The sequence below is a fragment of the Mastigoproctus giganteus genome, chromosome 8 (genome assembly GCF_048544385.1).
Source record: "Mastigoproctus giganteus isolate SK-2022 chromosome 8, ASM4854438v1, whole genome shotgun sequence".
Lineage (NCBI taxonomy): Eukaryota > Metazoa > Arthropoda > Arachnida > Uropygi > Thelyphonidae > Mastigoproctus > Mastigoproctus giganteus.
Window position 1 is genome coordinate 217,749,726 of NC_143582.1, and position 17,515 is coordinate 217,767,240.

At 37.0% G+C, this 17,515-nt stretch overlaps 1 protein-coding gene across 1 annotated transcript in view; it reads left to right on the top strand.

The window, feature by feature from the left end:
- Positions 1 to 17,515, top strand: part of LOC150082291 (Golgi-pH regulating cation channel) — a 263,701-nt gene that overhangs the window by 105,704 nt on the left and 140,482 nt on the right. Inside the window, exons 9-11 of the mRNA XM_090380108.1 lie at positions 617 to 707; positions 8,227 to 8,288; positions 15,765 to 15,885. Of these exons, the coding sequence (XP_090236234.1) occupies positions 617 to 707; positions 8,227 to 8,288; positions 15,765 to 15,885 (274 nt within the window). The remainder of the gene's footprint in view (positions 1 to 616; positions 708 to 8,226; positions 8,289 to 15,764; positions 15,886 to 17,515) is intronic.

The following is a 17,515-nucleotide window of genomic DNA, read 5'->3' on the forward strand; positions in this document are numbered from 1 at the left end:
AATTTAATCATCTTACGACTAACATATAGGTTAGTGCAAAAGAATAATTTTAACTTAGCCATCTTATGATTAAATTAAAAGACTTTTTGATTATTTGTGATCTGTTATTGTTATTATTAAACTATATTATTAAAAAAAAATTTCTTTCTGATTTTGTTGGTGCAGTTTATTTTGTTAGTTTTTTTTTTCTTAATAAACTAAAGCTCTTTCTGTTAGTTCTATATGTTCCTTGAAGTTACTTTTAAAAATTTATACTGTTTGTTATGTTAATTTTGAATATGAAAAAGGTTAAATGAGATAAAATTAATTGTGCACCAGAAAACTTATATTATTGTGTGTTTATGGACTGTGAAAAAATCCAAAGGGAAAAATACAGGTGCGGTTGGGCTAATGTAATGTTTCAAATGTAAATTTTGAGAAAAGTGCATTATATGAAATATGCTAACATATAGTTATGGTAATTGTATATAGTATTCATAGTAAGAGCTTTGTTAGTTTATAAGAAGTGGTTTGTATATTTTTATTTTTTTTGTTTTAAATAATAAATTTAAAATGTATTCTTATACACAATCATTTTAGGTGTATGAGATGAATATCATTTTTTATTTTTTTATAGACAGATAATTTCATAACTACAGTAGATAGGGATGGAGTATATTTATTGATTCTATATCTAAAAAGTGAAAAAGAAAAATTTAATATTAGTGGTAAGTACATTTTTATATTTGAATTATATTAACCTTAAATGTATCTCTATGAAATTGAATAAATATTTACAAAAGAATTTACAAAATCTTTAGAGGTTACTACATACCAGTGTTTCACAAACATTTTTGCTTGTGGACCCTTTTTGGCTTCAAAAAAATAACCACAGATCCTCACACCTAGTTCACTTAAATATGGAGTGTCCAGATGATAGGCATCCAAAATTAAAAATTTATATCTCAGAACTGATTTATTATATGTTTGCAATCTACATTTTTCAGATTGACCCAAAACTTAACTGAATAATAAACTGTCACTATTTGAGTATACAATCACTCATACCTCATAGGCTACTAGTGTGAAGAATAGGGTTGTTTTTTCATCTTTAAAGTTCAAAATGTTTTGAACATACATGAAATTTAAAAGAAAATATGTAAAAAATTAACATAATTATATTAAAACAAACAGAAATACAATTATAACATTTATAATTAGTGAGATAGTTGGGTTTGATGGTAGGTACACAGTTTTTTAATATGAGAATTTATGAGGAATGTCTGTTCTACATGAATTAATGGAATATTTTAGAGATATAAAAACACAAAAAGTATTTTTAAAACACAACAGAAATTTCTTACTATGCTGCTTACAAGTTGCACTTATACAACCACAAAATGCACTACAGGATGCCTCAGAGAGACTCACAAATGATAAGAATGGCCGAATAAAGGTGAACAGATCTAGTGCTAGGATTCAAAACGTGATGTCACCTTGATCACCGGAAGGCACTTGGATCAGCACAGCATAAATAAACAAATTTTTTATTTTAATTAATTTTTATTATAAAACTTGGATTTATTTGCATTTTCTGTGGCATGTGAAGCATACTCATGGCACACACGTTGAGAAACACTGCTTTATACAATAGCAGTCTGGTAAGCCAATGTAGGCTGGGGCAGTGCTAGTTTATCAGATATACTGGATTATTTTATTTTTTTTATGAAAACCCTAAGCACAAAAGGTATTAGAACCTATAATACTTAGAGCAGTGCATAGGTTGAAGGGTGAGAAGATTAAAGAAGGTACTTGTTAACATTAGACTTGAATTTCTTGGAGTTTATCTAAAAATTCTTAAAGTGTTCATGTAACCTAGAATATAGAAAAGCACAGCAAAAATTTTTGGTGTGTTTTTATATATTTTCTTTGTTTTATATTTCACTTAGCTATTATTTTATGCAGTAAAAATACACATACGATACAGAATCAGATCTAACACTATTTTTTAAAATTAACTATATAATTCTTAAAAATGGGTTCTTAAATTTAGATTTAAACTTAGTACTATTAAATTAAATTTAAATATTAAATTTAAAAAGGTTTATACTATTGATTTGATGATGTAGAAGGCATAGAGATTGTAGATCTTACTTTGCCTGCTTCCCTCTTAATCATATCTTTAATGATTGCTTGTTTATTGGACTCCTGTTTTTATCTTCAGGGAAAGCGATTTGAATAATATGCAGTTACATTATTTCAGATGCATTGTAGAGACTGCTTTGTTCAGTACATCCCCACAGGAACTAATTATTATTGGTCAGGGAGACGGGGAATTTACTATGCAAGAAGGATAGGTGGAACAGGACCAGGGTATGTCTGCCAGGGGGAAAAGTTGATGATGTTGTAGAGCAGATATCATCTTTTAAGGGCACAAAAGGTGATATTGTTGTACATATTGGAACTAATGACATTAAGAGTAAGAGATCTGCAGATTAACTTAACAAATACAGGTCAATGTTGAAAAAAAGTCACGAGTTAGGGTTGAATGTGAAAGTGTCTGCAATTCTGGCTAGAGATGATAGGCGGGAGTATATGATGAGAGCCTTGTCGATCAGTTCGGCCCTGGAGAGATTGTGCAAGGCTCAAGGAGTAGAACTTTTTTCAGCCTGATTTGTTCTTGTTGACAGGAGAGACTGCTTCTACAGGGATGGGGTACACTTAATAGAAAGGGTTCAATAATATTTGCCTATGCTATCGAGGCAGTGTTAGATGCGTCGAAAAACTACTAGCTTGGGGGGGGAATTACACAGATTAAAAGGTTAATAGTGGCCGCAGGCAGAGGCAAAAAGCGATTATTGCACTGCTTTATTAGAATGAGCAGCAGCCTGGAAAGCAAGGCAGTGGGGATTTTCAGGACTGCTGGGAGTTATAGTGGAACAAGTAAATACATGGGCTGTGTTAGGATAACTAAGAATAGAAACAGGTACATGTATACTTGCATGTACACGAATGCTAGGAGTATAGTTAATAAATTTGATGAGCTTGAAGTATGAGACAAGACATCAAAAGCAGATATTCTTGGGATATCAGAGATGCGGTGTCACACAGACATAAGCAGTGCAGAATTAGAATTTGGGAAGTACAATGTGTACAGAAAGGATAGACAGGACAGGAAGGGAGGAGGGGTTATGCTGTTAATTAAGAAACACATAAAATCTAAGGAAGTGCATCCAGTTGTTGTTGATGGACAATGCAATGCTGAGTCTGTTTGGTGTGACATAAGCACTGAGAAAGGAAAAATGAGAGTAGGTGTATGTTATAGGCCTAATGAATCTGATGAGTATAATGAGCAATTGTGCAGAGAAATATAGAGTGGGCCAGTAAATCAGAATGTCTTATAATGGGGATTTTAATTTTTCAGATATTGATTGGAACTTGTGGGTTGGTCACTTGCACACTAGCAGGACCTTTGTGGATTTATTAGATCACAGTTTTTTACAGTAACACGTTTGAGAGGCAACCAGAGGGAGTAATACTCTTGACCTGATTATCACTAGTGATTATTCATGCATTAAGAATTTGCAGATAAAGGAACCACTGGGTGACAGTGATCACAATGTACTAATGTGGGAATTATTTAAAGATGTAACTACCATCAAGTTTAACGGGAAGGGCTTTTGCTTTTGTAAAGGTGACTACAGGTGTTTCAGACAGTTTTTAAATTCTGTACAGTGGGATCAACTGTGATGATGTTGCCAATGTTAAATTCTAAATGGGAAGCCTTCATGGACTTAATTGTGGAGGCTACTAGGTTTTTCATTCCAACTAAGAAATGCTGTTCAAGGTTTAGGCCTAAATGGATGTCAGATGAATTAATGGGGCTCGTGGCAGAGAAGAAAAATGTATGGGATGCATATAAAGTATCAGGTGACACAGAAGCCTATGGCAGATATAAGCTAGTCTGTAATCAAATCACAAAGGAGGTTAGTCAGGCGAAGGCAGATTGCGAAAAATCTTTGGCAAAGGATGCAAAGAAAAACAGCAAAGAATTCTTTACTTATGTAAACTCTAGAAGGAAAGGTATGAATCAGATTGGACTACTTAACATAGATGGGTTGACTATTGATGATCATGCTTAGTTAGCTGATTAACTGAATGAATATTTTGCATCTACATTCACACATGAGGAGTTATTCATTGAGGGTAGTACTAGAAGTTTATCAAATTCTAATGGGGAGCAAAGTGATTTTGTAATAACTGAGAGCAAAGTGGAAGAGAAATTGTTGAAGTTAAACATAAAAAAGGCACCTGGGATAGATGGGATCTGTCCAGTTATATTAAAGGAAGCAGTAAAGGAAGTAAGCAAACCCCTTAGCCATAATTATGAGAGCTTTCTTGGACTCAGGGATGGTCCCCCTGGACTGGAGGTGTGCAAATGGATCACCAATTCACAAAGGGGATTCAAAAGGTGACACAAGTAACTATAGACCTATTAGTTTAATTTATGTTCCAGGGAAAATAATGGAATCACTGGTTAAAAAAGCATTGCAGGATCATCTAGACAAGACTGCAGTAATATTTAAGACATAGCATGGGGTTGTTAAAGGGAAGTCTTGTCTGACCAATTTGATTGGATACTATGATGTGGTCAGAAAGGAACTGAATGCCAAAAATAATTTTGATATCGTATACTTGAATTTCAGGAAATCTTTTGATACTATTTCACATGGAAGGCTGCTGTACAAATTGGAGAGGTATGGCATTAAGGGGAAGTTGCTACAATGGATAAAGGGATGGTTGAATTTTAGAAGACAGAGTGGTAATCATTGGACACTGCTCTTCGTGGTCAAATGTTATTAGTGGAGTTTTTCATGGTTCGGTGTTGGGCCCCTTGTTGTTTTGTATATTTATCAATGATATTGATGAATGTATATCAGGTTTAATGTCCAATTTTGCAGATGATACAATGGTTGGCACGGTTATTAGTGACAGTAAAGACAGTATGCTACTCCAACTGGATCTAGATAAGTTGGGCAAATGGGCTGAGAAGTGGCAACTCAAGTTTAACATTGACAAATGCAAAGTACTGCATATGGGTAGCTATAACTGAAGAGAAATGTACCAACTGTGTGGTACTACACTCAGGAAAGTGAAAAAGAGCTGAGGATGATTGGTCAGTCAAATGTATGAAGTTCGCTAAGAGTGCAGACGGGCTGCCAGCTTAGGTCATGGAGTCTTGTCAGTGATATACAGGAACTCTCCAACTTACGTAATACTCAACTTATGTAAATTCAACCTTAAGTAAGTTTTTGCTGGCCTGTGCAAACTTAAAAAATTTGTGGAAACGTATTCTGCATCCCGTTGGAATAAATGGAGGTATTGTGAAAATATCGTAATATGTGAACCCAATATTACTTTTTTTTTTTGAAATTCATTCCAAGTCCTTGGAAGTTGAAAATTTTTCTTTATTACTAAGCTATTTATCTCTCTGAAAGGTCATATTTATAATGGAAATTGCACTACCCTTTCATCGTCATCATATGTTCCCATTATAAGAATCAATTTTGAATGCCTTTGTGATATTTTTCTAAAGCACGTTTCTGATGGTCCAAACCAAAAAACAATAAAACAATTTGCACTTTCTGATTTATTGGGCTTTTCTGTTAGTGCATCTAATTATAAACGGATAGTAAACTCGATCTTATTGCATTTGTGATAATCATGATAACTGCAGTTGTGTGGGTTTTTATGTTATTATCGTGAAACGTGTTCTCCTTACTGAAAACTTCAATCATATGAAAACAAATTTTCAGAAACTTCTCTTCATTCCTGTTTACATATTACAAGGATGAAGGGAAAGTGACCAATGAAAAGTGCATGTGGTGGTAGTGCCAGGAAACAAAACAGACTTCATTTAGAAATGAAGATGAAAATGATTAGGAAGTACGAAGCAGGACAAAGTTTGTCATCTATTGCAAGGATTTAGGTCTCGCTGCATCAACAGTGAACACTATTTTAAAGGACAGTGCGCGTATAAAAGAACATGTCAAAGGATCAACTCTCTTAAGATCAACAGTGATTACAAAACAGTGTTCAGGTGCTATATCGAAGATAGAACAGCTGTTAATAATATGGATGGAAAATCAGATTCAGAAGCGAGTGCCCCTGAGTGAGTCTAATGACCATTCAAGCAAAAGCAACAAGTAGTTATGAAGATATTAAGGATAAGTACGGCGAACCCCAACCCAAGTTCGTGGCAAGCAAAGAGTGGTTTAATAGGTTCAAGCATCGTGCTGGTTTCCACAATGTTAAAGTATGCGGTGAAGTAGCCAGTGCCGATTCTGCAGCTGCAGAGAAATTTTGTGATGTGTTGGAAAAAATTATTGATGAAGGCAGCTGTTGAACGCAGCAAATTTTTAACATTGATGAGACTGTTCTGTATTGGAAAAGCATGCTGGATCGAACATACATTGCCTAGGAGGAAAATACAATGCCAGGTTTCAAGGCGTAAAAAGATAGAGCCACACTTTTGCTTGGGGCTAATGCAGCGGGAGATTACAGATTAAAACCACTGCTTGTGTACCATTCTGGAAATCCTCGTGAATTTAAGGGTATCGATAAAGCCATCCTACCCTGCATTTCCGATTGAACCAGAGAGCATGGATAACAATGCCTCTCTTTGAGGATTGGTTTAAATGCTGCTTTATTCCCAAGGTTTAAAAATATTGTAAAGACAACGCTGTTCCTTTCATGATTTTGCTTCTATCAGATAATGTTCCTGGACATCCTAGACATCTAGATGATTTCAATTCGAACGTGAGAGTCATATTTCTACCACCAAACACGACTTCACTCATCCAACCTATGGATCAGGGTGTTATTTTGAATTTTAAAGCATACTATTTACTCACAATGATTGCTCAGACATTGTCTGCAGTGGACAATGAAAAAAATTTTACATTAAGAGATTTTTGGAAATCTTACAAAATTTACCACACCATCTTAAACATTAATAAAGCCTGGGTGGAAATTACTAAAAGTGTTTAAATGGCGCATGGAATAAAAGATGTCCATGGCATGTAAAAGGCTTCGAAGGATTTGAAAAAGGCGAATTATATGAAGAGGTTACAGATAAGATTGTGAAGGTTGCAGAACTACTTCAGTTGGAGGTAGATGCCAAAGACATAGAGGAGTTAATAGAGGAAGAAGAGAAGGAATTATCTAACGTAGAACTTATTGACTTGCAGGCAGCGATAGTGAAAGAAGAAAATGTTGACGAAGCTCAAGATGAACCAAATGAGCAGCCGAGACGCTTTTTCACCAGAGAGATGGCAATGGCGAGGTTTGAGAAGGCGGATCCTAGCGAATGATTCTTAAAAGTTAACAGAGGGGTGAATAATATGCTTGCTTGCTACAAAGAAATCTATGATGAAAAGAAAATAGCAGCCATCCAGTCATCCATTAATATGTTCTTTCGTAATGTTGAGCGGCCGACCCCTTATAAATCTCCACAGCCCTCAACCTCTGCAGCGGCGTACTTATCAGCTGATGTCGATTCTGGCAACGATGCTTGAGAGGTAAAACTTACTGACATTATGCCTATCTCCCCTCTTTTTTTGTAATTTTATAATTTAGAATTTTTTTTTAAATTGCATGATTTTGTAATTTTTCCTGTGCACAAGATAAAAAATTGAATAAATACAATAAATAATTCTGTTTACATGCTCATTGAACATTTCCTTTTTGATTCAATTAATTCAGCGAACACAGTTGCGAGTGCTGCACAAGCATGGGAAAAATTCCCCAACTTATGTAGCGTTCTGCGGAACGCAACCCTTATGTAAGTCGGGGAGTTCCTGTATAGGAATTTTGCTAGCAAGGACAGGGAGGTGATTATCCCATTATACAAGGCAATGGTCAGGCCACATCTAGAGTAGTTATGTGTAATGGCTTCAAGTAATGCAAGTTTCCAGAACACACAACATATGCTGGTTAGCTGCTTTATTTGTTTCCCTAGCCAGTGAGCAGATTAACGTGTGTTGTTGATATGGACAGTAGGCTCTGGTTATCCTGCATTTTATACATAAACACCCATTAATCTGCTTCCAGTTTAAGAAAAGGAAATTTTGCTGCAATTTGATATACATATTTGAGTGCATTTTAATGTTATTTACTAGTTAAAGAATTTATTGTTTAATATGTTGAACTGTTTCTCAAAACACTCTGTATAATGCTGCCTTTCAGTGGAAATAAGAATGCGGGGAGAATCTGGTTACTTATCAGCAGCTGACTGGCCATTACTGCCGGTAAGGTTTTTGTCATTAAATTTATCTTAGCATTTTTTAAAAATCCTTTTTTTTTTTTATGTTTCAGATGCTTAGTTTAGTTTAATTTAATTACAGTTAATCTGGTAAATTTTGTTATTTATAGAGTTTCAAGAGGTTATGGTCTAGTAGTTAGCATGTACACCCACAAGTAAGGAGGGTGCAGTTTGAGGCTGTATGCTACCCCAAAAAATGCACGGTCTATTGTGAATTGTGAACCAAAAATCTGGCTGATGTTGATTAAAGAAGTAGGCATCCACAATGAATTTGTGAACTGTTCTGATTTCAGTTATCTGGAGAATAAATGGAAATTTATTATTTATTTATTATAATAATAATTTTGGATGCACGGGTAAAAAGGGCAAAGGGAAGGGCTTTTGCTCTTGTTTGTAAGGGTGACTACAGTGGTCTCAGACAGTTTAAATTTTGTACAGTGGAACCAATTGATGATGTTACTAACAGCAGATTCTAAATAGGAAGCATTCAGGGAAGTAATCATAAATACTACTAGGCTTTTTATATCTATAAGGAGATACTGTTCAAGGCTTAGACCTAAATGGAACAACTGATGAGACTTGTGATAGAGAAAAAAAATGCAGGGAAAGATTATAAATTATTAGGTGATAGGAAAGCCTTGCCTTCTGCAGATATAAATTAATCTGCAATCAAGTCAATGGTTTAACTGTTAATGATCCTGCTCAGGTTGCTGACAAACTGAATAGGTATTTTACATCTACATTCATACACAAGTAATTTTTTAGGGACCTGGATGCCAGAAGTTTATCATTCTAACAGAGATTGTGTAAGAACTGAGAGGAAAGTGGAAGAAAAATTGTTGGAAGCTAAACATAAAAAGGCACCTGGGGTGGGTGGGATCTGTCCAATTACATTGTGGAAGGTAGCAAAGGAGGTAAGCAAATATAATTATAGCGCATCCATGGATTCAGGGAAGGTCCCTGTGGACTGAAGATATATGAGTGTATCCCCAGTTTACAAAGGAGGAATTAAAGGGTGATATGAGCAATTATAGACCTGTTAGCTTAACTTCCAATCCAGGGAAAATGGAGTTTCTGGTTAAAGAAGTAATGCATGACTATCTAGACAGGACTGGGATTATACTGCAATCACATCATGGATTTTTAAGGTTTTTTTTTTCTTCTTTATGTTAACCCCAAACACAGGAGGTATTAGAATCTATAGTACTTAGGACTGTGCTTGGGTTGGAGGTTGAGAAGACGAAAGAAGATATTTGTTGACATTGGACTTGAACTTCTGTAGACTGTAATTTTCAGGAAATACGTATGAAGGAAGGTTGTTCCAGGAAACGGCAGTTGAATGAATAAACGAGGAAGATGAAAAGTTGGTTCTGTGAGTTTGGAGTTGGACAATAAATGGATGTTGGGTGGTGACGGCATGTGTTCGGACTGTTTTGAAAGAGAGAGTGGGAATTATAGAAGCCAATTCAGAAGAACAGTGCCTATGGAAGTATCTGTAGAAGAGGTGATCTTGTTTGGCCAATATGATTGGCAACTATGATGCAGTACCAAAGGAACTGGATGCAAAAAATAATTTTGCTATCATATACTTAGATTTTAGAAAAGATTTTCATACTGTTGCACATAAAAGACTATTGTACAAATTAGAGCAGTATAGCATTAAGGGCAATTTACTGCTATAGATAAAGGGACGGTTGAGTGAGAAAAGACAGAGTGGAGTTATGAACAGATGCTGCTCTTCATAAACTAATGCTATTAGTGGACTCTCGCAGGGTTTAGTACTGGGCATATCATTGTTTTATATATTATTGATATTGTCTTAATGTCAGATTTAATGTCTAAGTTTGCAGATGATACAAAGATTGGCAAGGTGGTTAGTAACAGTAATCAAGGCATGCTACTGCAACAGGATCTGGACAAATGAGGTAGATGGGCTGAGAAGTGGCAATTGAAGTTTAATATTGAGAAATACAGTGTATTTCATGTGGAGAATCCCAGATTAAAATACCAACTATGTGGTACTAAACTTAGGGTAATGGAAAATATAAAATACCTGTGGGTAAATTGTATGAAGTTCCCGCTGTCATACAGATAAGCTGCCAGGACAACTCATGTTTTGTCAGTGATGTAAAGGAATTTTTTTAGCAGGGTTAAGGATATATTTATGACTTTGAATAAGGCATTGGTTAGGGCACATCTTTTACTGCATACAGGTGTGGAGGCCTCATTTTAGGAAGGATGTGGATCTGTTGGAACAAGTGCAGAGAAGGGCAACGAGATTGGTGAGGGAAACAAAGGGTACTCTTATCAAGAACAGCTTCTTTCTACAAATTGCAGCATCTGGAGACTAGGCATTTGAAAGATGATCTGACTGAGGTGTTTAAGTCTCTGAAAGCTTGATTTAGCTAAATGCTGATGGCATCCTTTCTCTTGCTCAGTTTATATACACTAGGAGGCATAAATCCAAATTGAGGAAGGATGACTGCGGAATAGATATGCAGAAATTTGCCTTCAGCAAGCAGGTAGTTTATTGGAACAAAGTTCCATCTGTTGTTTTTGTTATGGAAGTCAGTAGTTTGAATAAATTCAAGAACTCTACAAACTATTGGTTGGGATGGACTGCTGATGTGAGAAAGGTTTTTGTTTTTATTTTTTATGCTAATGCTGTATATGCATCTTTTCTTGTATCATTTGCTGATACTAATAATAGTAGTAGTAGTAGTAGTGGCATGTGATGCAAGAAAGCAAGCATATGAGCTTATGCAGCATCAGCCAAAAAAAAAAAAAAAAATTACAAAACAATCCCCTCTAAATATTTGTCCAGTTCCTCCTTAAATTTATTTAACCTATCAACTTTCCCAACGACAGATGTAAGTTTGTTCCAGCAATTAACCACCCACTGACTAAAGGCAGATTTCCACACGTCTATTCTACATCTGTCCTTCCTCAATTTCAATTTATGCCCCCTTAGGTTCGTAATCTGAACAAGTGGAAGAATCCCATCAGAATTCAGCGTGCTCAACCCATTCAAGGCCTTATACACCTCAATCAGATCAGCTCGCAGATGCTTAGTCTCCAGCTGCTGCAATTTGCAGAACTTAAGCCGCTCCTGGTAAGAGGACCCCTTCATTCCCCTCACCAATCTTGTTGCCCTTCTCTGTACATGCTCAAGCAAATCTACATCCTTCCTAAAATGAGGCCTCCAGACCTGCACGCAGTACTCAAGGCGTGGCCAGACCATTGCCTTATACAGAGGGACAATCACCTCCTTTTCCCTACTAACAAAATTCCTGTATATCATTGACAACACCCCATGACCTGCCCTGGCAGTCTGTCTGCATTGCTCAGAAAACTTCATATCTGACTGCACAATTACTCCCAGGTCTTTTTCATTTTTTACCTCCTTAAGTGTAGTACTACACAGTTGGTATGTTTCTCTGGGGTTACTTCTTCCCATATGCAGTACTTTGCATTTGTCAATGTTAAACTTCAGTTGCCACTTCTCAGTCCATCTGCCCAAATTTTCTACATCCTGTTGCAGTAACACACTGCCATTATTGTCATTAACAACCCTACCAACCTTTGTATCATCTGCAAACTTTGATACTAAGTCTGATATACCTTCATCAATTGATAAATATACCAAACAACACCGAACCCTGTGGGACTCCACTAATAACATTAGTCCACGAAGAGCAGCACCCATTGATTACTACCCTCTGTCTTTCCCACTCAACCATCTTTTTATCCATTGTAGCAACTTACCCTTAATACCATTCTGCTCCAATTTGTACAGTAGTCTTCCATGTGCAACGGTGTCAAAAGCTTTCCTGAAATCAGTGGCGCTTCTGTAGCCAGGTGGGAAGGAGCAGCAGTGCGTAGCACACGCTTCTTGATTAGACCCAGGTTCGAGCCTGTCACCACCAAATACGGAGGATGCGGAAAGGTCAGGGAATGACCACCGCATTTCCCGGAGCAATATGGCCTTAGTTGCTAATGCTCCTAAAAACCAAATAACATAACAGCTTTCCTGAAATCCAAGTATATGATATCAAAATTATTTTTTGCATCCAGTTCCTTTGTAAAAGCACATTTAATACAAAAAAAAGCAGAAAGCAGATTATAAAATTATGAATATGCTATTACTTTAAATAATAAGAATTAAAATTTTTCAAAGATAAATAGGTGTTAAATTTAACATTAAAATAAAAGAGTAGAAACATTAAAATTATAAGCATATTGCAACGTGCATATCAGTGTTTTATAACATTATTAAATAACAGCCAGTTAAAACAGCATAATAATATGAAAAATGCATTAAAAAAGTTGATGATTAACTACAGCATTAATATGTAGTTCAGAATAATTTCTTCCCTTTCTATGAGATACACCCATTGAATATTTCTTTGGATGATTCTCCCTCTGTTGTTAAGCAGAATAAACCTGTTATTTGAAGGGGTCAGAATTGGATAAATATTTCTAACAGTGTGAAAATTGTAAACTGACAAAATGGAGCAAGTGAAATAAGCATGCTGTACACTATATTACATGAAGTATTTGGACACATATGGTTGCAAAAAATGCTTTTAATTCAAAACTTAAATCATAGGGCCAGCTTTAATCTATATGATGTCTCAACCTTCCTGGACATATTTTATACCAACTTCTACTAGTTGATTGCTGAAATTTGCCTTGGTTTAATGCTGCAAAGCAGCTATAGAAGCCAGTTTTTAAAACTCATTTTGCTGTGAGCCAATCCACTATTCAGTTTTTCCCCACAAGTGTTGGAGTTGAGCCCAGACTCTGAGCCAGCAGTCTTATTTTTTGACATCGCTGTCCACAAACTGTGTCATGTTGATAGATACTAACAGGGGCTTCATTTCCATTGTATTGCCCCAGTGTAGATTGTGCATAATGGTCTATACCTCAAGTCCGCCATGGATTTCATGGTTTCAGGTACCACTGCTAATTGACCAGGTCTGAACTCGCTGAAACAATCTCTGCCATCAACTTTATGATCAAGTAATTAACATTGCGTAGTGAGATTCTTCACTCTGCTAGCATCATCTCTCACTCTTCTGAATACCTTAACATAAGGAACGACACCACTCCAAATACCAATTTTGCATCGGTGACCATGATATTGGGCATATATGCAGCTGCCCTGCTATTGAACTCAGTGATGTGCAGCTCTCCACAGATGGATGATACACTGAAAGATGTCCTGTGTGTAACTCTTGGGACTGTTTGATGATTTTTTACCGCAGATTTCACAAGGCAGAAATTATTCTCTGTATAGTTTGTCAAATGCATTCAGCTAATGAGCATTAGCAAAGGCACATGATTTAAGAAAGCAAGCTTATCTGGCATCAGCCAAAAAAAAAAACCTTATTTCACTCATCCACTCACTTCAAATGTTTGTCTAGTTCTGCCTTGAAAATATTTAAGCTATCAACTGCTATGTATATTTTAGTGCACTTGCATCATTTATACACAGCCAATTATAGATTAGCAAATTTGCAATAGCGGCATCGTTTAAGTTACATCTCATATTGTGAATACCTTCACGACGAGGTGCCATTACATTGCACTACTTGGAATAAGTAATGCTTCACCCGAAGGAGAAGATTGTTGTTACTTATTCTCAGTGGATACCACCACCACCCAGACGGCACCGTTTCACGGCTATTTGGCCCTTCTTTGGTGGGTGGGTGGGTAGGTAGGTAGGTACCCAAGTGATGTAATGATGACAAAACAGTTGTGAAGTATATCTCCACAATATGAGAGATGCCTGATGGTGTATGATATAAGTTAGGACTATAATGCATTAAGGGCTTATGTCTAACTCTTTTGCAGCTTGAGGCATAAGCCCTTAATGCATTAGAGTCCTAACTTATATTATACACCATCAGGCATCTCTCATATTGTGGAGATATACTTCAAATGTTTTGTCATCATTACATCACTTGGGTACCTACCCACCCACCGAAGAAGGGCCTAATAGCGCTGAAACGGTGTCGTCTGGGTGGTGGTATCCACTGAGAATAAGTAACAACAGTCTTCTCCTCGGGTGAAGAGTTACTTATTTCAAGTAGTGCAATGTCATGGCAACTCGTCGTGAAGGTATTCACAATATGAGATGTAACTTAAACGATGCCGCTATTGAAAATTTGCTAATCTATAATTGGCTGTGTATAAATGATGCAAGTGCACTAAAATATACATAGTCTAACTCTTTCGCAGCTTGAGGCATAAGCCCTTAATGCATTAGAGTATCAACTTCTACAACGACAGATGGCAGTTTGTTCCAGCAATCAGCCACCCGCTGGCTAAAGGCAAACCTCCGTACATCCATCCTACTACTGTCCTTCCTCAATTTGAATTTATGCCCTCTCAGGCGATTATTCTGGGCAAGAGGAAGAATCCCATCAGCATTGAGCATGCTCAAACCATTCAAGGCTTTAGGCACCTCAGTCAGATCACCTCGTAGGTGCCTAGTCTCCAGACACTGTAATTTGCAAAACTTAAGCCTTTCTTTGTAAGAACAACCCTTTGTTCCATTTACTAATCTTGTTGCCCTTCTCTGTACTCGTTCCAACAGCTCTACATCCTTCTTAAAATGAAGCCTCCAGACCAGTATACAGTACTCAAGGTGTGGCCTGACCATTGCCTTATACAAGGGGATAATCACCTTCTTATCCCTGTTAGAAAAATTCCTATATATCATTGACAAGACACCATTAGCTACTCTTGCAGACCATCTGCAGTGCTCAGAAAGCTTCATATCTGCCTACACAATTACCCCCAGGTCCTTTTCACTCTACCACTGTCAGTGTAGTACCACACAGTTGATATGTTACTCTGGGGTTACTACTTCCCGTATGCAGTACTTTACATTTGTCAGTGTTAAACTTCAGTTGCCACCCTCAGCACATCTGCTCAACTTTTCTAGATGCTGTTGCAGCAGTGTAGTGTCATTAACAACCCTGCCAACCTTCATATCATCTGCAAACTTGGATATTAAGCCTGATATACTATCATCAGTATCATTAATGAATACAGAAAACAACAATGGACCCAACGCTGAACCCTGAGGAACTCCACTAATAACATTAGTCCATGAAGAGCAGTGTCCATTGATTACCACTCTCTGTCTTCTTCCACTCAACCATCCCTTTATCCATAGCAGCAATTTGCCTCCAATGCCACACTGCTCCAATTTGTGTAAATTATGTTTGAATTTTTTCATTGTGTTCAGTGTTAATAATGTACAGCTACATATCACAAAAAGTAACAGATTGTGTTTTTTAATGCATGATTAATCCTAGAAATATATTTCTGTAATGTGTAAAAAGTAATTTTATGATCCTGTGTGAAAAGTTTTTGTCAACTACAATTTAAATAAATTTTAATTGGCATCATTTAATAAATTTTTATTGTTAATTGATTCATTATATTCCAGTTCTATGGAGTGATGTGTGGCATTTATGTAATTTATGCTGTGGCATGGCTGATAGTCTCGGCCCTGCAGTGGAGAGATCTTCTGCGAGTACAGTTCTGGATTGGGGGAGTCATCTTTTTAGGTGAGTCCTGTTGTTAATGGTTATGGATAGATTTTTTGATTAAATTATACACTAAGTGATCACTGAATTATGACCACACTTATGAAAACTGAATGCGACCCATTGACAATGTGAGGTACGAGAGTATGGAGTTAGTTGACCTACTTGGCATAGATAAGGTGTCAGTGGTTCAGTAGGTAGTAAAATTCAGAGTGTGATGGGTAAAAGGAAGGATTTATTGAACTTTGATAAAGGACAGATTGTGGGTGCTCGACGAGCTGGTGCCTCGATTTCCCAAACGTCTGAACTGGTAGGGTGTTCGAGAGCTGCCGCAGTTAAAGTGTACCAGGACTGGTGTCAAAATGGTCAAAAACTGAAAAGGTCAGTGAAAGGTTGATGTTAGAGGTGAGTGCTGGGTCTGACAACTCGTACAGGAGAACAGGTGCAGCACTGTTAAAGAATTGACTACCCAATACAACATGAGGCAACCCGGAACAATATCTGTCATGACCATGCATCGTACACTCGCACGTATGGGCTATACCATCAGACAACCCCTACACCATCCTCTCCTAACCAATGTTCATCGGCTTAAAAGAATTGCTTGGTGCAAATAGCATGTAAGTTGGACGTTAGAAGACTAGAAGAAGGTGTGTGGTTGGATAAGTTGTTATTACTTCACACTGTGGATGGTCATGTATGGATTTGACGTCAACAACATGAGGCTCTTGATCCATCATGCATGGTATCAAAAGTGCAGGCTGGTGGAGGCAGTTGTATGGTGTTGGAGCATGTTTCACTGGCAAGAATTTGGACCCCTGGTCCATGTGGAACAACGTATCAGTGGTCTCCGCTATCGTCAACTGCTTGCTGACTGTGTACACCCTGCTATGTTACACTTTTTCCTGAATGGCATTGATGTCTTCCAAGATGACAATGTGCCAAGCCTTCTGGCACTTTATGTGCAGGAATAGTTTAAGGAACAGTTTTGACTTCCAGCATATCGATTAGCCTCCGAACTTCTCTGATATCAAGTCCGTAGAGCACTTGTGGGACACTATGGCAAGGCATATCAGGCGTCTGGATACACCAATCACCTCCATACCTGCATTGCTGACCGCATTACACACAGCTTGTTTGGCTATACCTCATGAATGCTTCTGACATCTTGTTGAATCAATGCCACTTCGGATAGCTGCTGTACTGAGGGCAAAAGGAGGACCTATGAAGTATTAGGTAGGTGGTCATAATTCAGTGATCACTCAGTGTATACTCACCTATCACTGAATTATAAATAGTAACATATTGGGCTTCTGAGGTTCAGGTAAATAGCATTTAACCAATGCGGTATGTCATGCTATATATTGTGGGTAGTTTTAGATCCATTTCTCATACAGCTGCCCATGCTCCTGTAGAAACACGTGCTGAGAACCGTGAGCCTGCTGATATTTAAGGATGTGCCGTACAACAAACCTCACTGTTGAAAAAGGAGGCGGATGCCTCTGAAAGCTACAGTGTTTTAGCGCTTTTATCATCCTGTGTTTTATCTACATTGTTTTACTGTAAATAATTCTTTGCAGTTTAAAATTTCATATTTTATTGTACAGACAGTTACCTTTTTATCAGTTTTATCCAGTGGAATTATATCATT